The following is a 22,167-nucleotide window of genomic DNA, read 5'->3' as shown; positions in this document are numbered from 1 at the left end:
TTACACCTGGTATAATATTTTTATTTTGAGAAATACACACTAAAAACAGTATGAGTTACTTAATACAGGAATCATACACATCAATATATAATTTCAGATCACTGTTAATGCCTCACAGAGAAACAAGGATATTGAAAATATTTTGGGGATTATTGGATCTCTGCTAGAAAAGACCATGTAAATCTTGCATATGCCTTCAGGTCATACATACATATACAGCTATCTTCCAGTTGTCTTCAGGCAGATTTTCTGCACTCTATGCTTTGTGGACAATTATGGGACTCTTTCTTGCCCAATGTCCATCATGTTTGCCTCTTTCAATATCTACCCAAAGTCAGCACAGATTCCAAGGCTGTACTTTCATCTTAAAAAAGGGATAATAAAATTGTGAGCTGTGCTTATGCTACTGTCCATTTGTGCAGAAAATTGAGAACTGGCTGCATATTTTTTAATGGGAAGGATATATTCAGGTGGTAATAAATCAATGTCAGGCTAATAAAATCTCTTGTCAAATTCTTATTCATTCTTGTAGAAATTGTAGCTCTCAAAGAAATTAGTACTATTAATTCTATGGCCCATGATCCAAGGACAAACTCTAGACTAATGTTAGGAAAGTTGTCCTTTAAAAAATATGTTTAACACGTTAAACAGATGTTTAATATGTTTAAATATGTTTAATATTAAATATGTTTTAATATCTAATATTAAAAACAATATGTTTAATATGTTAATATGGAAAGAATTCTTTCCAATTTTTTTTTCTCCATTTATAGGTCTTTTGGGGGATTTTTTTTTAGTCTGGGAGCCATGCACAATACACAATCAAATGGGTACTTACGGAATCTGAGACTGCTACATGAATAAAGCTTTCAAGAACAGAAGAACTCAGCTGATCCATGACATCAATCATAGGTCTGTCATCATCCTGTACAAATGGCAGACAATTACATTCCACAGTAAAGTAAACCCATCCTTTGCACTTCCTACCTTCTCTGTCTAGCTGCTGGTGCAGAACCGTCTGGAAGATGGTGATAAGGAATGTAGCTCCTAGGAGAGCTTGGTAGTTGGCTCATGAGACAAAACTTGGCATTTTTTTTTCTACCTAAGCAGCCTCTCAAGCCTTAAGTGGTGATAATTACTGGACACAAATTGTACTTCACTGAAAAAGACATGTACCTGACTGAATTTCATAAAACTTAACATACATTCAAGGGAATCCAAATACTGATACTATATGCTGTTCATAAAAAATATTCCTTTATCGTTAATTTTAAGAACCCAGGACAGTGAACCTAAATATAATGTATCTGAACCCCTAATCTAGAGTATATTTTCTTTAGGGCATTAGATATTACCTGTTTTAGTAAGTAAGGTATTTATCAGTTCTGCAATAAGAGCTTATGTCCAATATTAAAGCTTCACTAATCTCTCCCCTCCTAATCTCACAGAACTCTGGACTTCCCTTATGAACGTCTTAGGGGAAAGACCTTTGGTCTTGGAGTCCAAAGTCAAGGGTTTAAATCCCAGCTCTTTTACTAATTCTATAACTCCAGACAAGTCACTTAACTCCTCTCATCAGCCTCAGTTTCATCATCTGAAAAGTGGGATTAAAAAAACTCACATTATCTGCTTCAGAGGTTTGTTGTAACTTAAGCATTTTGTGAGCCTTTCAGCATTATATAAACATGAATTATTATTTTTATCATATTTTCATTTGCCATGTTTTCTTATGTGTATCTTTCATTAGCTTCTTGAGATAACAAGATTTTTATTTTATGCCTTATCTCAATTTATATCTTAATAACCTTTTTGTCTTACATAGTGCTTAGAATAGCACATCCATAGAGTAGATGTTTCATTAAGTATCACATGAATGAATTCTTTAGAACATCTACAGTAGAGTGTGGCCATCCCTTAATGGAGAAGCCCTTGTGGCATTTAGCAACCTGATGACTTTGATATCTTTACACACACACATATACATACATGTATATACACATATGTACACATACATGTATATGCATACACACCTGTCACGTCAAATCATGAATTAAATGTTCACAATTTGATGTTGGTTAACTGTTTCTGTTGTATACAAAGATAACGGGTATATTTCATGGGTTGCATCCCCCAGGGTTCAGCAAAGCATATACTAGGTGCTTAAGTATTTGTTGAATGGAGAGAAGCCTTCTCAAGGATTCCATTGAATGTGGAGGTAGGTAGGTGAGGGGGGGTGAAGACCCTTCCTTCTCATACGGGTGTTGCACGGCTCAACCTCAGTGCTGTCCTCTGAATTTCACAAATCTTAATATACGCTCGAAGGAACCCAAATACTGATACTATGTACTATTAATGAAAACATTCCCTTATCATTAATTTTAAGTACCTGGGACAATGATTCTAAACACAATATATCTGGACTCCTAACCTAGAGCATATCTTCTTCTTTTTTTCTTTTTGGAGGGCAATTGGGGTTAAGCAACTTGCCCAAGGCCACATGGCTAGTTTTTGTGTTAAGTGTCTGAGGCCGAATTTGAACTCAGGTCTTTCTGACTTCAGGGCCAGTGCTCTATTCACTACACCATCTAACTGCCCCGAGCATATGTTCTATAAGGCATTAGATTTTATTTAATTTTAGTAAGTGATCTGTTATCTTCTGTGCAGTAACAGCTTATACATCATATGAGGCTCCATTGACCTCTCCTCTCTTATCCCCTATAGTTGGAAATGATCTTCCCTCTGATTTCATGGAACTCTGGACATCTCTTATGTGTGGATTAGTGGAAAGTCCACCGAAGTTGTAAGGAGTCCTGTGTTATCTTAGACTGGCATCAGAAAATATCAGGCAGATTATTCATCTGGGAGAGCTCAGGGAGACACTATGAGGAAGAGGCTGAGGAGAAGGTCTTTGTCTTCATTCAGAATCATGGAATCTCAGAGAGGGGATGAATTCTGGCAGTGTTTTTGTCCAATTTCTTTGGAGAGCATATGCTTTGTGGTATAGAAGAGAGAATTAAGCAATATAATTATTCTACCAGAAAGGATAATAATGAATTATATGCAAAAACTGACCTTTTAAAAATTAGGAAAGTTAAACCTTTAAAGATATTACATAATGCTTTAGTTGTTTTCTATCATATTTAATTCTTCCTAACCCCTTTTTGGGGGTTTTCTTGACAAAGACACTGGAATGATTTCCTATTTCCTTCTTCAGCCAGCTCATTTTGCAGATGAAGCAAACTGAGGAAAAGAGGGTTAAGTGACTTGTCCAGGGTCACACAGCTAGTAAGTGTCTGAGGCTGGATCTGAACTCATGAAATGAGTCTTCCTGACCCCAGGTGCAACTCCAGCTGGCTCTGTTGCAAAGCCCACTGTACCACCGAGTTGCCCTTTATTTATATAGTGTTACTAATCAGTTATCATTAACATATTTTCATTAGCTCCTTAGGTATAAACTACTGAGTTTTGACTAAAGAAGTAAAATAAGTAGAGGTTTAGATTTAAAAGCACTGGGATTTTAAAAGATTTTACAGAAACTGTTGTGAATTTGATAATATGTTATAGTTTTTAGTATGACTAATATAGTTTATTGCATCAATACACTTGATTTTCATATTATTATATATTTCATTATTGTTGTGTATATGTATTGTAGATAACTGTTAAGTAAGCAATATTATCTGTACACACACACACACACACGCACACATACATGCTCACATGTATTTATATGGTTTTCCAAAAGTCTTATTGCAGTTTTAAAGTTTTAGCAGATGAAAACTGTATTAAAACTTTTGGAACACCACATACATACATACATATATACCTTTTATGTGAATTGTGCACTAGAAGATTAAGAAAAATAAATCTTAATATCTTATTCTTGTTTTTAGGCATACATTTTGTATCTCCAATAATACTATAAACAGGTCTTCCTCCTCCCACCTGAAAAGCAAAGGGCTGTCATTTTCTTTTTAACTTCCTCATAGAACCTACTATACTTCTATGTATGCAGTAGGCCCTCAGTAAGGCAATGAGTGGTTAACATTTCTGATAAAATTCTACTTAAGCTTGTGATCTGTGTTTTTCAGCATGTCATGAGTAAGGTATATACAACGTCCAACTGAAGATAAATTGACAATTTATTTTTAATCTAATGGGGTAGGATGCATATAAAACAGAAAAGTGAGAATTTGTATTTTTTTTTATGTTAATCTCTGAATTACACCTGAAAATTCAGAAAGAAAATCACATACCTCTGGCTGGCCCAGAGCAACAAATAAAGCCCGGATTTCTTTGAGGATCAAAACAGCTAGTTTGCGTGTGGCCACCTGGAAACTGCATAGTAACACAAGGGCAAAGCCTTCCACGGCATGTAATACACTGGAATAAGGACTTCGTTCTGTTGGTATTCTGTGACTAGATCCATTTGGTATTAGCTGGAATACAACAAGCACAGCCCATTCAGAAAACAAAAACATCACTGGCAGGCAGGTATTCAAGTACCATATTTAAGTCTTTTAGCCATGCATTACTTTCAAAAATTGACATTGCTACACAGATGCCTGTGAATCCATATATATGTATGACAGGGACCCCTTTTGATTTTTCTAGACTAACCTATTTTGCAATGCAATGTATTCAACCAATTGTAAGTGCTACTATATGCCTGGCACTGGAGTGGGCACTGAAGACACAAAGACAAAAATGGAAGCGTCCCTGACCTCAAGGAACTTACATTCTTTCACAAAGAGTAACTTGTACGTATGCTGTTATATACCAACAGATACAAGGTAAATGGGTAAGAGGCTGCCTATAGAAGATGGAGCTTGAACTGAATCTTGAAGAATACAGATTCTAAGATAATTTTTTTTTTGAGACTGAGTCTCACTACTTTGTCCTGGCTAGAAGTCCAGTGGTCACTCACAGGCCGGAACTCATGCCTGATCAGGATGGAAACGTTACCTGTTCTGTCTCCAACCTGGGACAGTTTGTTCCTCTTTAGGCAGCCTGGCAGCCCCCATTTCCAAGGGTTTACCTACCATACTGGTGACAGGCTTAGTTTGGGCACCTGATAGGCTTTAGTCCTACTGCAGTTCAGAACTCCTGAGTTCCAGTAAGCCACCAGCCTCAGCCTCCCCAGGAAGAGGGGTATTACAGGTATATGCTACCAGCCCTTAGACAAATTAAATATTTATTATTTAGTTATTAACATTAATTATTAATAGAATTTATTAGCAGAAAATTTAAATCAATATTAAACTAAATTAATATTGCCTTTTTTGGGGAGGGCAGTTGGGGTTAAGTGACTTGCCCAAGGTCACACAGCTAGTTTTGTGTATGTGTGTGTGTCTGTGTGTTAAGTGTCTGAGTCCAGATTTGAACTCAGGTCCTCCTGACTCCAGGGCCGATGCTCTATTCACAAACTAAATTAATATTGTTAAATATTATCTAAAGGCAACAATAGGGACTGGACTTGTGATTTCATTAGTTTAGGGACTCCTAGATGAGAAAATTCTATAAATACAAGTTGGTATCTTCTCTGCAGGTGAGAAGTAAAGTGACTTATCCAGGATCACTCATCCAGTATGTGACTGAGGCAAGACTTGAATCCAAGTGCTCTTGGCTTCAAAGCCAAATCTCTTTACTACGTCTTGTTGACTCCCTATTATTGGTTATGGTTTTAATAATAACTAGGATAATAAATGCTCCTGATTTCTTGAATGCCCTGGTAAAACCTATCCTGCTCCCCTGGTTTGTTTCATTCTGTAGCAACAGCCCTCTCATCCTACCTGCTCACTGCTTTGCCAATCCCCACAACCTCTGATTTTTACATCATATATTTCTCTTTAAGAAAACTCCCTTGAGCATTACTCACTCTTTCTACTCAGGCAGAGGTAAGAGGGTGATGAGTATTTCTTCTCTCTAGGGGTATTCCACAAAGAGACAAGTACACTTCCTACAAATGGCCATTATGCAGTGGTACAAGCTATAACCTTTTATATACACTTCCAAGTTCCAGTCTAGACCAAAAGCTCCCTATAATTTAAAGTTTTTCTTTCATTAACAAATCTGTGAGAAAATTCATTCTTTGAAATAAGCAGCTCCATTTCCGCTAGCAAACCTAAAGTGGTCTCATCTCTTGGGCTCCTCAGTCCTATTTCATGAAGGAGAAAGAAAAGCTCAGTAGCAAGGAGACGGACCTGGGTAGACCTATGAATGAGTGGAGAATTCTTCCTGGGTTGTCATCTATGCAGATGAATAAAGTGTAAGAACATAATGTGGAGAGAAAACTATTAGGACAAGACTGAGCACACCCCCTCAATGGGACAGACCTCTGAACCTCTGATCTTGTTGGCTTGTTCATACACTTTGCCTTGGGTCTGGATGACAAGTTTCCACTGAGTAAGCAACTGGAGTAGCAGTTTCAGGGATGTGTCTAGAAGGGTGTGATGCATATCATTGACTTCTCGCAAAAGGAAGTTAGTGAAACCGAACAAGACATCTTCTCTCCAGTCTGTGAAGTCAACAAGTAACCCCTGAAGGGAATTCTGGGCAATATGACGAAGCTCATCATCCATGTGGATGGACAGCCTGCAGGATTAAAAAGAAGCACAGACAAATCATTTACCTTGTTCTTTCATATAAATAATGCATGGAGACTACACATAAGTCACAGCTTTTCAGCGCCCCAGTCAACTCCTGTTATAGATTAATTGCTGGTTTGCCCCGGTAGAGGGAATTTCTTCATTGGAAGATCCTTGTCAATGGAATTACAGATGTGGTCCAAAAAAAAAAAAAAAAGCAAATAATGTGTTCAACTTTCTAGATGCTATTTCCTAGGAAATAATCTTATTTTAAAAGTAAGATAAATGAGCTTAAGAGAATTTAGGCGACTGCTTCAGAAGCACCCCTAAATGAGTAATAGGACTGGATGTAGGAACAAAATGTATTTTAGGATTAACCTATTAGGGCATGCTGTAGCACCATTAGTGATGAGACTCCATTTTCTGACTCTGTTCCTTTTCACTGACTATTCACCAAGTCAAGTAAACAAGCATTTGTTAAATACCTACTACATACCAGGCCTGGACTGCACTCAAACCTCATCTTCCCCTCGTGGAGTCCCAGGTTTCCCTCAATATTCAATGCAAATTCCACTTTCTGAAAAAGGCCTTTCTTGAACTCCCTCTCTCTTCTCCCTTCTCTCCCCCTATCAGTCCTCTCATCATCAGTGCCTTTCTTCTGATGTTAACCTTCCATTTACCTTGCATGTATGTACATAGCTATTTGCATGTTGTTTCCCTCTTTAGAATGTGAGCTGCATGACAGAAACTGTGTATTTTGCCTTTCTCTGTATCCTCAGGACTCAGTACAGCACTTGAGACATTGCTGCTGCTTAATAAATGTTTTCTGATTGATTGCTCTGTCTACATAGCATTAAATTAGTGACAGACTGTATTTCAATAGCCCAACAAGCAAATATTCTTTATTGCTAAAGGATGCTACAATTCCTTAGTGGGAGTCTCTCCAATTTAGCTGATTTATTCCTAGGTGATCCTTGCTTCAGAAAGGCATTTTGTTTCAGAAATAAAACTTATAGGGCCTTAACCTGGGCTTCTAATTTAAAGGTAAAAGTCATAAATCATCTTCTCTTATTTGCAGATTAGACTCTCCTTGACTATATCTCTGTTATTGACTGATGGCTTAGAAACTAATCTCTAACTTAAACCATGACATCAGCATAGTCTCTAATATGACACCTAGCATAACTGAGGAAGTCAACAGATGCTGACCACTAGTGATATGATTAGTCACAAAACCAGACAAATATATCCAGGATCAACAATTAAAGTCATTTATGGTATATTTAGATGTAATTCTTAAGCAAAGCCCAGTCTGTACAATAGCCTTTCAAATGAGATTAGTTTCACCCTTCACTTAGAACAATTTAAAATAAAGAATCTGTTTCTAATGTCAAATTACACAATTTGGAACCACTATAAGAGTCTGAGTGCACGAGGCAATCCCAACTACAGGTTTATTTTAATGGGAGATTACCACTCTTAACTGATGGTATTCATATGTTTAAGAAACTCTGACTGAAAAAACCCTAACAAACCCAAACCCCTAAACAAAAACATAATGTAGGAATTAGTTGCAATTTCAATAAACATTCATAAAACATGCACTATGTGCAGTGCATAATGCAGTCAACTTTGCATACTTTTGGAAATTCCAATTAAAGAAAAACCTGCCAGAAAAGAAAGAAGCTTTCTGATTGCTGAGGCCAATGGAAGTTACAATAAATAATAATGGATGGTAGCTATACAATACTTCACACTGTATATAGCATCATATATATATATCTATGCATATGCATATTATACATATATAGTTTATATAATAGTTAATACAGTCCTATATATACATATAGCACTATATAAACTATAAAGTGCATTCTCTCTCCATATATACATATATACAGACACACATTATATAATAGATATATCTTATCCTTGCAACAAACCTATAGGATAGGTAGTATAGATATTATTATTCCTTTAAGGAGAACTGAGGCACAAAGCAGACAAGTTACTTGCCCTAGGTTTCTCTGATAGTAAATAGGCAGAACTGTTTTTCAAACCTCAAGTCTCCCAACACCAATCTTTCACTCTGTCCAGTACAATTTCTTGTCTTTAAGAAATAAAAATTGTCTTTCAAGAAAAGAACTTGTAGGTACTACTTGTTGATTAGTAAGAGGATGCAAGCTTTGTACTCTGAAAGAACTTTGTCCCTGGGGCTTCAGAGAACTTCTTGCAGACCTTTTAATTCAAGAAAGGGCACCCTACAGCAGCCATCTCTTCATTCCCAATCCAGCTACACTCCTCTGGATTTTCATCATGCCTCAAGTGGGGCACCCTCCCTGCCCCTCTTCTGCTTCCTTTTTTGTATCATCTTCCTCCTATTAGGTTGCGAACTCCTTAGCAGCAAGCAGGGACTCTTGCCTTTCTTTGTGTGCCCAGTACTTAGCATAGTTTTTGGCACATAGTGGGCACTTAATACATATTTACTGACTGACTGAATGGCCTGGGATGGGACCAAGATACAACTTCTAGAAGGCTGGTTTAGTATCAAGAGTCTTAGATAGGATATAGGTATTCAGGGTCCTAAAGGTTTATTGGTGGACCTGCAGGGTTTGTGCCTAAATCTAAATGAAGCCACAAAGAACTCCATACTAGGTAGCTACAAAACCATGGCATGAAAGCATGCCAATGAAACCAGCAAGGCTGACATGACTGACAGCTGTCCCCTTCCAACCAGCTGGCATGAGGAGCACTAAGTAAGGCCGAGTGATTCCAATGGCTCGGATTCCTCAGCACACATGCTGCTGCATTCTCCAGGAGCGGCGTGTGCCAGGGAAAACAGTGCTGGAAGCCCTCATAGGAGCGATTTAGAATCACTGAGCTGTGTGGTCACAAGGGCATGTGTTCCGCTTACAAGGTTGTTACTGAATAAGTAAGGGCACAGCTGCTAAATATTATAAAAAGGGGAAAAAAATCCCAGATTTTCACAAAGTCACCTTCCTAATAAAACAGACTTGGGATGTTTCACAGGAAACATTTACTTGAAGGTAAGTCAATTCAATTAACATCCATTAAATGCCAACTGTGTACAGAACTCTTAGTGTGCCCTAGGTGCTGGGGGAGATACAAAGCTTAGATAAGCCATGATTCCTGTCCTTCAGTAGCTTATGTTCTATGTGACAATCTAGATAAAGGTGAAAATAAAAGTGCTACACAAGGTCTAAAACAGAGGATCTTAACCTAGGAATCCCTTAAAGAGTCTGATATTCAGGGGGCCCTGTGAACTCTGATGGTTAAAAAAAAATCACCTCTTTATTTTCATTTATATTTGGTTTCCTTTGAAATCCTATGTATTTTATTTTATGCATTTAAAACTATTATTTTGTGAAGAGGTCTATTGATATCACTAGGCTATGAAGGGGTTCATGACACAGTCAAAGTTAAGAACCCCTGTTCTGAAAGGAAAGACTGTTAGCAGAGAGGAGATCAGAGAAGGCTTCCCAATGGAAGAGGTAGAAACTAGGCGGGGCTGTAGAGAATAGGAAGGAAGCTTGAAGGCAAAGCGAAGGGCATAGGACATTTCAGGGATGGAGAAAAATGGAAGCAAAAGCATGGAGGTGAGACTGTGGTATCACATATTAGATGTTCAATAAATGTTTACTGAATTGAAAGGAATTGAGGATTTTGAATACGAATTGGTAGGCCACTGGGAATCATTACAGGATTTTTTTTTAAGTACTGGCATGATCTATCTAGATCTAGTCATAAGGAAGATTATTTTGGCAGTCATGGGAAACAATGGAGGGTAGTGGAGAGTATTAGTGGGAAGTCATTTTAGAAGCCTGAGACAACAATCCAGGCAGGTGATAATAGGGACCTGTGTACAGCTGGCAGCAGTAGGCATAGAGATCAGGGAACATATTTGAAAGATATTATAGTGAAAGAATCAGGTGAATGGTTCTAAGAAAAAAAATGAAGCTGGTTTTGGGGGAAAGATATGTGATTTGGGACACATTTAGTTCGAGGTATTGGCAGGATATTCACTTGAATGTTCTATAGATGGCCGGAGATACAGATCTGGATTTTCAGCTCTAGATCCTGAAAGAGAGTAGGCTTGGAGATACAGATTCTGGAAGCCATGTGCATAGAAATGGTAACTGCAGTCCTTGGGGTACATGGGTCCCAGACTTTTCCATGCCATCTTGGCTCTACTCAGCTATTACTTCTATCTCCTCCCTACAGTGTACTGGATTCTGCCCTTGGGTCTGATGGATCAGTGTTTGCCTTATCTTGCCCAAAACTCCATGCCACTTCTAGCCCACACCATTATGTTGCAAGTCTCAGGCTCCGCTCCCCCACCACTTGCAGCCCCCTTTATATGCTATCTTTCCTAATTAGAATTTAGACTACATGAGGGCAGAGACTATCTTTCTTCCTTGAATCTGTATCCCCAGCATTCATGATGGTGCCAGGCACCTATTAAGCATTTAATAAATGCCTTATGAACTGACCAAAGGAGACCACGGAGAGAGAAAAGCAGAGAAATAAACACAGAACCTTGGAGAACACCCTTCAGCAGAAGACACAGAGAAGGAATGGTTAGATGGGTAAGAGGGAGAACAGGAGAGGCAAAGTCCTATAAGTATTATATCAAGAAGGGAAACACCTAGGGAAAAGTAAACATTTTAAAAAGTGCTGGGGCCAAGAGAAGGAATAATAAAGAGAAAGGCCTATTGCTTAGGTGGGGCTGGATGATGACAAAGGTTTATAGAGAGAAGAGATCTTCTGAACTCATAGTTGTTGTTTTTTTTTTCTACTTTCTTTACCAAGGACAAAGCTCTTCAGACAATGAAAATACTTAACCAGAACTGAGATAAATGAGAAGACCATCTAGCTGCCCTCAAGGAGTTCAAGTCACCTAGTGAATTATATGGTGCAGTTAAGTGACCCAATGGATAGAGTGCTGGGTCTGGAGTCAGGAACTCATCTTCCTGAGTTCAAATCTGGCCTCAGACACTTACTAGTTGTGTGACCTTGGGCAAGTCACTGAACCCTGTTTGCCTCAGTTTCCTCATCTGTAAAATGAACTGGAAAAAGAAATGGCAAACTACTCCAGTATCTCTGCCAAGAAAACCCCAGAATGGAGTCAAAAGAGTCAGACATGTCTGAAATGAGAGAACAGTGAATTATATACCAGGACACCGAAAGAAGCTGCACTGCTCTCAGTGATCCTTAAGGAAATGTGGAGAATGGAAAAAATGCCAAAGGACTGAAAATAGGCAAATGTCCCAGTTTTCTAAAAGGGAAAGAAATTAGAATTGTCACGTTTTAGGCTGATTAGCTTAACTTTGATTTCTGGATATATTAAATTCATCTGCCTAGACTAGATGATAATTGAACTCATCAAGGAAAAAAGTCTAGAGAAAGGAGAAAGAAAAGGTGGACTGAGGTTAGAGCTAGAGAGGATTCCTACACCTGGAGGGTGGGAGGAGGAGAATGACCCGGTAAAGGAGACTGAGAAGGATCAGGCAAACAAGGAGGAGAAGGAGCAAGAGAGAGGACAAGAAAGGAGACCAGAAGAAGGCAACACCAGCAGAATCAAAGGTTATAGAGAGGTGAGACTGGTGATGCTCTCTATCTCAAAGGACTGTTCTAAGGATCAAAGGAGATAACATATATAAAGGGGCTTTACAAACCTGTAAGTACTAAATAAATGCTAGCCATTATTAACCTTGGTGAGAGAATCTTTAGTTGAATAGTGGGGACATATTAGATTAGATGGCAAGGGACCAAGAAGCAAGTAGAAAGTGAGGAAACAGAAGCATTATGTATAGAATTTTATATCCCTTTCTATGATTTTATGGTGAGAGAGAGAGAGAGAGGAAATATAAGACAATAGTGTGAGGGAAAGGCAACTGTTTTAATAAAATTTTAATTTAATTTAGTTTTAATAAAGCTTTAATTTTTTTTTAAAGGAGGAGACAGGCACATTTATAGGTAGAGGGAAAGGAGCAAATGGATAAGAAGACCCTGAAGATAAAGAGAAAGAGAGAAGGATTGATTGAAGGAGGAAATGCCCTAATGGAAGAAATGCAAAGGGATCAGGTATAGAAGTGTGTGTGTGGGGTGGTTATCCTTGGCTGGGGGAGGGCCCACCTCTTCCTCAGAATGTGAAGCTAAGGAATAGATGCTGGGAACAATTAGGAGAGGTTTTGAAGTTGTGGTGAGAATAAGTTTTGTGGTGAGAGTGTTTTTTTTTTTTTTAAGCAATTGGGGTTAAGTAACTTGCTCAAGTTTACACGGCCAGGTGTTTCTGGGTGGGTACTAAGTGTCTGAGCCTGGGATTCGATCTCCAGGTCATCCGGACACTGGAGCCAGTGCTCTTACTCGCTGTGCTACCTGGCCGCCTCAAAGTACAATTGTGTTTGCCTATATATAATTTTTTTTTTTTTTGCTTTTTGGAGGGCAGTTGGGGTTAAGTGACTTGCCCAAAGTCAAACAGCTAGTAAGTGTGTCAAGTGTCTGAGGCTGGATTTGAACTCAGGTTCTCGGGACTACAGGGCCGGTGCTCTATTTACTGCGCCACCTAGCTGCCTCCTGTGAGAGTGTTTTATTACCTTCGTTAGATAGCAATAAGTTTATCAGCTTAACACAACTAACTCCATTTTGTTTAAAGCCTCCATTTTGTGACTGAATTGTTTTGACTAAATGGTTTTTCTATAAATTGTATCTCATTAAGAAGATAAACATTGCCTTCTCAAGTGGGGTTGGCAGAGGGAGGGAAGAAGGGAGAGTATTTGGAGCTGAAATTAAAAAAAATGAATGTTGTCTTTTTTACATGTAATTGAGGAAAAAATAAGGGAAAAACATAAGCACTAATGCAGTTTGATGTCTTAAACACATATGCATACGCTATTAAAAATTAATTGGCATATATGTGGACTCTCTGATAGGTCAGCACACCAAGAGGAAAAAAATATTATAAACAACTTCACCAGTCGTTTCTATAATAAACTGCCAATCAAATTATGAGGTTAAAAATATTTAGGAATACCCATAGTCAGAACTCTAAGAAACCCACAAGAGGCCCTATTTACCTCCTCCTGGTCTTGAGTGGGCCTAGCCCCTGCATCCCCCACATCTGAGACTCAGACAGCCTGTGGTCACTTGAAGGCAGTGCTGATTGACATAGACTTGTCAGACAACCACCCTGGAAGGAGACACAGAGCCTCCAGCTGGGCAGAGAGGGAAACCTGTCATGAGCATTGGTATGAAGGAGGCTTAGGGGACTTTTAGGAAGCATGTTAGATATTTTTTTTCTTAGAGCAGGATGATGTTTGTATTCTTTACATATATTGATTAATGAAGTTCAGCATTCATTGAAAAATCTAAGTCTATGCGTTACAGAGATTTAGAGTCAAATAGGAGGCTAAGATTTTTATTTTGAGGGAAGGGGGTAGAAGTGGTATAGAAAGTCTGAAGCCAGAGGAAACTGTTTGGAAAAGCTACTGTGGAAAATGTCATAGAGTCAACCAGGGAAGAATAAAAGGATGTTTGTAGTAGTCCCAGTTGGCATGACTATTGAAAACCAGAATAGATTCTCATCTCAATGGGAAGCTTTGAATGGGTTGCTATTTGGTGAAATAAAAATGCAAAACTTGAAGTGGTCCTTTCTCCAGACCTGAGACTTTGGGATTTTCATCTCTATTGCTACTGATCTCCTGTAGCTCCCTTCTTCCTCTGGTGAGCTTCCCTTGGATCCTCCATTGTGAGGAAAGGCCAAGATCAGCCATCCTTCCTTCTTTGTCATCATGCTCCAATGCTGGTACTTCTTTCCTTTTTCGATCTTTTTTTTTTGGTTGTTTGTTTTTGTTGTCTTCCCCATTAGGATGTAAGCTCCTTGAGGGCAGAAACTGTCTTTTTTTTCTTCCTCCCAGTATTTGTATTCTCATTGCTTAGCACAGTGCCTGGCTTACACTAAGCTCTCAATAAATGTTTGCTGACTCACCTTGCCTTCCCATGAACAATTACTTACTTTCCATCACACAGAAAGATGTGTCGAAAATATGTCATTTCAAGTATATGATAATATGTTTATAGTTATATTACCTAGGCAAGTTTGAATAGTTAATCACAAAAAGCCAGAAGGGCATGTTAGAAAAAGCACATGCCTCTTCTAGTCTTTAGCAAACCAGAGACAGTTTCAGTACCTTTGGATTCAGACAGATATTTGAGCAACACTTCAGATCACGCATTATCCTGCAGTAAGGAATGGCAAAGCCTCTATTTAAGTTAGTTTAAACTTTGAAAATTAAAGTAGCACTTTTTCTACAGCATTTGATAGACTGATAACCGTGGACTTCTTTTTTTGGGGGGGGGGGTTTGGAGGGGGAAGGCAAGGCAATTGGGGTTAAGTGACACAGTCCAAGGTCACACAGCTAGAGTGTCAAGTGTCTGAGGCTCCCTTTGAACTCAGGTCCTCCTGATTCCAGGGCTGGTGCTCTATTTATTGTACCACCTAGTTGCCCCTAACAGTGGGACTTATAAAAGGATAAGTTCCACAATCTCTCTGATTCGTTCATATATTACCTGCCTTATATATCTTCATTCTTTGAAAAAAGACGCTATTTGATTTGTGTCCTCTGAGCCCCTAGAATATCTGAAGATGCCTATTTTGTGGGGAGGCTATAGATCAAATAGTCAATTTTATCTGGGATGAATTGACTGAGGTTTTCTACGGCAAAGGTTCTGTACCAGGCTTTGCCAACCATCTTTGCCATGTTCTTAACTTCTCCTCAAGACTAGGAGGCACAAGAATATTTATTTGTTCTTTTGACTTATAAAAACAGCACCCATTGCCTTTGGCTTGGTAAGAATGTACATAATAATAAACATGCCACACTAAAAATAGCAATTGCATTCCAATGAAATCAAATAGAATTCCCTCCCCTACATGACTCAGGCCTTGTTTTATTAAGCTGTTAAGAGAATTATAAAGCTCAGTCTTCTACATGGACTAGCTAGATAGTCTGTCTTTAGCTCTCTGGGTGAGAGTATCCTATAAGATCTCAATGTAGGGGCTGTCACTGAGGTCCACGCAGATTCTAGAGAACAGAGAAGTTCAGTCACAAGATCTTTTGAGTCTTGTCTCCAAACCTACCGATTTGGGCACCATCAAAATAAAGAGCAGAAATATGGAATTTCCTCTCCAATCCTGTACTAAAGAGGAGCCATAAAACCTGAGAAAGTCCTCCTATCTGCTTACCTTCAACAACGCATCCTCCCCTTTTCAATCTTTCCTTGGTCTGCATCTAGCCCTATCCTTTTATCCTATCAATTTAGCAGGAGGTAACAATCCAACCCTCATGTGTTATAGACATTTGGACAGAGCAAATAATAATTGCTGACCTTTATACAAAGCTTTAAAGTTGGCAAAGTATTTCACATACATTAATTACTATCTGTATAGGAACTGTTGTTACTTTTGAATTGTAATACCTTGAGATGAAAAGAAGAAATTAATTAAAAAATTCACCCAGAGTCCAGAGGAAGAAAAGAAAGACAAGATTTGAAATCTAACACAATGCCACCTTTTTTTTTTTGAGAGGGGAAATTCTTAATATGTATGAGATATCATGCTATACACTGAAGAGGACACAAAAAATAAGTCATGGGTCCTGCTTTTAAGTGATCTGTAGTGCAGTGAAGGGGCTAAAATATGTTTACACATAAATAAAATATGATACAAAGCCATAGTGCAAAAGTATACTAGAGACGTTTGAGCAAAGTGTTATGTGAAGGTTGATGGACAGAGTGATCATTTCCTGCTGGCAGAACACTGAAGGCTTTATTGAAAAGATGGAATTTTTGCTGGGCCTGGTTAGCATGGGTAGCATTTCAAATTGTTGAGTAAGCATCCAACTTCCCTACTCATTCCAGTGCCTCCTAAATACCTCTAGGATTAAATTCAAAGTTCTCTCCTTGGAATGTAAAGTTCTTCACAACCTGGTCCCCGTCTGCCTTTCTCTGGTCTTATCATAACATCACTCCCTGTCACACATTCTACTGTTTGGACAAATTGGTCTTCTTACCATTCCTCATACCTGACTCTCAGGCTCCTGAATTCATGCCTTTGTCCCGTTCATCTCTCTCCCTCATTCCTGGAGTGCATTCCTTTCTCTCCTCCACCCTCAGAATCTTTCATTTCCTTCAAAGATTTGGCTCAAATACTACCTTCCACAGGAAGCCTTTCCTGAGCTCCTCATTCCTACTGCTCTCCTCCCCATTACTATTTATTTATTTTGTATCTACCTACATATTTACAAGCACCTCACTGACAGAATTTTAGTTCCTTGAAGAAAAGGACTATTTCACTCTTGTCTTTGTATCTCCAGGGCTTAACACAGAATTTGATATGGCAGGTTTTTAATAAATGCATGTTTGGAGATGGAGTTAGAATATGATATTTACTGCATTAAAAATTAAAATGTCTTAGAATTGTGAAAATAACTTTGACCTCACTTTGACCCTTCAGATGTGATAGGGAACCACTGGAGTTTACGGGGAAAACGTTTGGAACAGGTACTGCTAGAAGTACATGACACATTTATTTAAGTTAGACTATTTGTTCCTTGACCTCATGCTCCATTTCTCCATACTGCCTAACAACGTCTTGCTGACAGTATGTACATTCTCAATACTGGTGACTGAGTTAACAACCATTCTGTCTTTTGGGAAATATCACCCAGCATGGAAGCCATCTGTAGTCTGCTCCCCCCAGAGTCACCTCACCGTTTGTTCACTTACCTGGCCAGCAAATCAATCAGCTCAAGTTTGGACATCCCATCAGGAAGTAGTCGAGGAATCGCAGCAACACAGGTTCTGAAAAGGTCAATTTTGGGCTTTCTCTCACCCCTGAAAGTTGAAAACAATGTTTATTTATAACTAAAAAAAATTCTGAAAAATTTAAAGATGTAAATCTCAATCTACACATATAGGTTTATGGAATCACAGAATCTTAAAGATGTTAACGACTATTCAGTCCAACTCCCTTATTTTTCAGATTAGGAAACTGAGGCCCTGAGAAGTTAACTGATCTGGACAAGGTCACAAAGCTAGTTTGTAACAGAGAAGGGACAAGGACCAAGAGCTCCTCTCAGTCCAGCATTAAATTCATTATCCTATAATTATTTTCTAACATATATACATCTAGACTGCTCAGCTCCAAGAGATATGAAGAAAGCTTAAATGAAAGACACAGCTGTGGATCTGAGGAAAAAATGTTTATGCACCAAAATGTTGATACAAGTATCATAAAATTATAGAATGTTGGAGTTAGAATGAACCTCACAGTCACTGAATTCAATTTTCTTATATTTATCTTATAAATGAGGAACCTGAAAGCCACAGAAGGGAAAGGAATTGGTCAAGGTCACAAAGGTAGTAAGTGGCAATGTTAGGGTTACAGTGAAGGTCATCTGATTGCAAATCCAAAGTTCTTTCTACTATATTCTCCCTGTCATACTCTTAAATGGTTTGCCATTCATTCTGTAGGTCTATGGGGCCTCGTAGTTACTGGCTACACTGAAAAGATGAAAGCCAGTATGAAGCAGTGAACAGAAAGCCATGCTTGGAACCAGAAAGACCTAGGTTTAAATTACATCTCTTACACATACTGGCTGGATAAGTCACTTAATCTCCTAGTGTTCTAAGCAACACAACCCACTTTTGTAGAGGGAATTTTCTCATTTGAGAAAATTTTGAATTTCCTATAACAGTCAAATGATAGGTTCAGTTCCTATTCCTATCCCTGCTGAAAAGATCACCAAACTCAAACATGAGTATGAACATAGTTATCAGTGAAGATCACGTTACATTCATTCCCAAAGACATTAAAATATAGGGCATTAATGACATGAAACTACGGCCTCTTCCAACAGGCAAGTGAAGGTGTCCCTAATAAGTTTATCCTCCTTTCTACATATTCCAGGGGAACACAATGGACCTAACACCAAAGAGTGTGTTCCACAACCTAGCCCTGTCTAAAAATTGGGCATAGTCATCCTACAGGGATGAGTGCATTATATTTCTAACCTTTGAAATTACACAGACAGGATAGTGCTCTGTGAGAATATTTCATCTCCTTTTCAATCATGTTGCTGAGAATGTGCAGGATGTACACAAGGCATACCTGCCTTGATCATTCTGTCCATCCTGTTTTTACACTGTGTAAAATTAGCATGGAAACAATACAATTCATGGCAAACTGCTTTGACTTTTCATTGTTGATATAGATGGTCTATCTGACTCTCTGCCACTTACTTTCTCAATAATTTTATAGAAAAAAGAAATCAACTAGAAATGTTTTAGGATAATTTACTTGGTGAGAGGATGTGCTTGTATCCTTAAATTCTAATATCTTATTTTCCTGACAAAGAATGCTGGATTGGTTCAAAGTTAATATCCTCTTAGGAAAAAGATAGTATTGAGAATGAAAAACAACTCAGAAGGCTGTCACTTTTTCCGTGTCTTAATATTCTGTCCAATTTTTTCAATTCAAGAAGCATTTATTTCCCATCTTTCCCATCTTACCTCCTCATTAAAAAAAAGAAAAACAAAACCTTTATAACTATGCATCTTCAAAAAACCAGATTTCTACACTGGCAACATCTCCAAATATACAAAACTCATTATGTATCCTGAGTCTATCATCTCTCTGTCAGGAGATAGGTAGCATGAGAAGCCATTCATTCTCAAAATGGTGTCTGTAGCAAACACATATGTACCAAACAGATTCATTCTCATTGCAATAGGAAAGTTACAGTCGAATAGACATTTTGCAGTATTTCTTAGGATGATGTTTTGCTGTGTGGGATTGTTTCTTAGCATGTGTTTATAAGGTTATTATCTTGAGTAGAGAACTGTTAATGCAAAAAAAAATTAAATGCAAGCATTCGGTGTCAGTTGAATAGCATTGAATGACATTCTAGTCCTTTTAATAGACGTTTCTTTGAGTCCTATATGATTCCTGAGGAAGAATAACTATGAAGTTTCTTCCATTCACTGATGGGAAGTTATGCCTTTAAACCAAACTTTCATCTAGATATTGTGCAATGGGAACCTGGTGATCTGTCCTTGTTCTTCACTTATACTAATGTATATAGCTTAAAAAAAACTCTCCTAAGATTGCTTACCAGATGTTTCAAACAGCTGGGATTAGTTTTAGAGCTGCCTGGAAACAGCTGACCTAGGTTGGCTTAAAGTAGAAAATCAGCTCTGCAAGACTGATAAAGCATTGCCTGGATTAAAAACTTTAATTAGTTCATGGTTTCCTCTTCCTCTCTAACTTTTTTATGGGAAGCATGAGAATCAAGAGCAACCTTTAACTAAGAAACATTATTAGCAGATGTTAAATTGTTTATTAACATTTTTATTATTGCTGTTATCTTTGGCTAGCTCAGCTGTCTAACAATAGCATCACTCATAAAAGCGGCTAAGAGTGGAGAGGTATCTTCATTTAATTTTCAAATTCATGTCTGGAGGAGGAAGGACTGGGAAAGTTGCAGACACAACTGCAAATCTCAATTCCACAAATTCTTGGTTTCCTGGACCCTGTTAAGTTAGAAAGACCTAGGGATGTGCACAACCTAGTAGGCACTTAATAATGTTTGTTGAATTGAATTGGGAGAGCTCAGCTCTTACTAACTGTATTTTACTTTTTTGGTTTTGGGTTACACCAGACTATTTTAAATGGCTTGTCCAATTTCCATCTTATTTTTGGAAAGGCAGAATTAAAATTTCTTTCTTTCTTTTTTTTTTTTAAAGCAATTGAGGTTAAGTAACTTGCTCAAGGTTACATGGCCAGTTATTTCTGGGTGTGGTGCTAAGTATCTGAGCCCGGATTCGATCCCCCAGGTCATCCCGACACTGGGGCCGGTGCTCTTATTCGCTGTACTACCTGGCTGCCCCCAGAATTAAAATTTCATGTAGTGTTCTCCCCTCCCCCCTACCAAACTCTGTTTATTTATATTGTATTTATCCTATATTTTTTTCTGTGAACATTTTATATGCTTTGTACTTGCTTATCTAATACCTAGCAGTTCTTGGTAAATAATACACGATTAGTAAATATGTGTTGATTGATTGATAGATATGCTTCTATCATGGAAAAAAAATCTTAGGTAAATTTGTAAAACCTTACTTTATTATCCTATATGGGTCACTGAGTTTGGGGAAAGGCAACAATAATAATTATGATGATGATAGTAATAACAGTTAACATTTATGTGGCACCTACTAGTAAGTGCTTTACCATTATTATCTCATTTGATCTTCAGAACAACCCTGGGACGTATTATCCCATTTCACAGATAAGGAAACTGAGATAAACAGAGGTTAAGTGACTTGCCCAGGGTCCCATAACTAGTAAGTCCATATTTGAACTCAGGTCTTCCTGACTCCAAGTCCAGCACTCTATCTATTATTTCATGAGCAAGAAGAAATTTCTATAAAGTTTTAGATGATCTGCTATATGATTGAAAAGATTCACAATTTGACCAATGCATATGCTCCTTCTGTTGATGGAGATCATAACCTTCCACATTTTAGAAGAGGGCCTTTATGAATTGCTATGACCTAAAACATTTATCACTTAGTAGCGGACAGCTTGATGGATAGAATGTAATCTATCTCTCCAAATTTACCTGGGCTGGCCCTCAGAGGTGTGACACGTATTCTAGTTTTAGGCTTTTACTTGAAGCTTTTCCACCTTAGTAAGACCTGCCACAGCTTAGATTCCACTGGAATTGTCTTTGATCACCCAGGGTCACTTTTCACACAGAGATGATAGAATAGGGCTCGTTTACTACACAAATTAATTATTCACACATAGGTATGCCTACATATTTTTAGCATAACCGCATTCAGGAGACTTTTAATCTATTTTTTCTCTTGATCATCATTTGTAATATCTATTAGTCAGGTACTTTACTTATGGTTAGTCAGTCAATAAGCATTTATTAAGTACCTTCTACTGTGCTAAGCACCTGGGGATACAAAAAAAGAAAAAGTCTGTTCTCAAGGAGCTCATAGTCTAATGGGAGAGATAACAGTCTAACAGTTAAGTACAAACAAAATGCATACATAAATATACATATGCATGCATGCATAGATAATACATACTGATACACATACATGTATGTATAAATATGTGTGTGCACAGATATAGATGCAACAAATTAGAGTGAATCAACAGAAAGAAGACACTAGAATTAAGGGGTTTATGGAAGGGTTCTTAAAAGAAAATGGGATTTTTACTGAGACTTGAAGGAAGCTGGGGGAAGGAACCCAGGGAATCCTAAGCAGGGGTCACTAAGGTACATATATATATATTTGCTTTTTGGAGCAGGGAAGGTAGGACAGTTGGGGTTAAGTGACTTGCCCAAGGTCACATGGCTAGTAAGTGTTAAGTGTCTAAGGTTGGATTTGAACTCAGGTCCTCCTGACTCCAGGGCTGGTGCTCTATTCACTGTGCTACCTAGTTGCCCTAAAAGAAATATTTTGAGGAAATAACCACTCTCAA

At 38.1% G+C, this 22,167-nt stretch overlaps 1 protein-coding gene across 8 annotated transcripts in view; it reads right to left on the bottom strand.

The window, feature by feature from the left end:
- The window catches only part of FRY (FRY microtubule binding protein), a 586,038-nt gene that overhangs the window by 138,463 nt on the left and 425,408 nt on the right, over positions 1–22,167 (bottom strand). For all 8 annotated transcript variants that reach the window (XM_069080517.1, XM_069080511.1, XM_069080515.1 and 5 more), the window contains 4 exons: positions 17,394–17,501; positions 6,336–6,594; positions 4,257–4,439; positions 839–925 (listed from right to left, as the gene is read on the bottom strand). In XM_069080517.1, coding sequence (XP_068936618.1) covers positions 839–925; positions 4,257–4,439; positions 6,336–6,594; positions 17,394–17,501 — 637 coding nt within the window. The remainder of the gene's footprint in view (positions 1–838; positions 926–4,256; positions 4,440–6,335; positions 6,595–17,393; positions 17,502–22,167) is intronic.

This window comes from Petaurus breviceps, unplaced genomic scaffold (assembly GCF_028583685.1).
Source record: "Petaurus breviceps papuanus isolate PSGF00001 unplaced genomic scaffold, PetGlider_PUasm1.0 91133, whole genome shotgun sequence".
NCBI classification, from domain to species: Eukaryota; Metazoa; Chordata; class Mammalia; order Diprotodontia; family Petauridae; genus Petaurus; species Petaurus breviceps.
The sequence above is the reverse complement of the archived record's forward strand: the minus strand, read 5'-3'. Positions and strand labels throughout refer to the sequence as shown.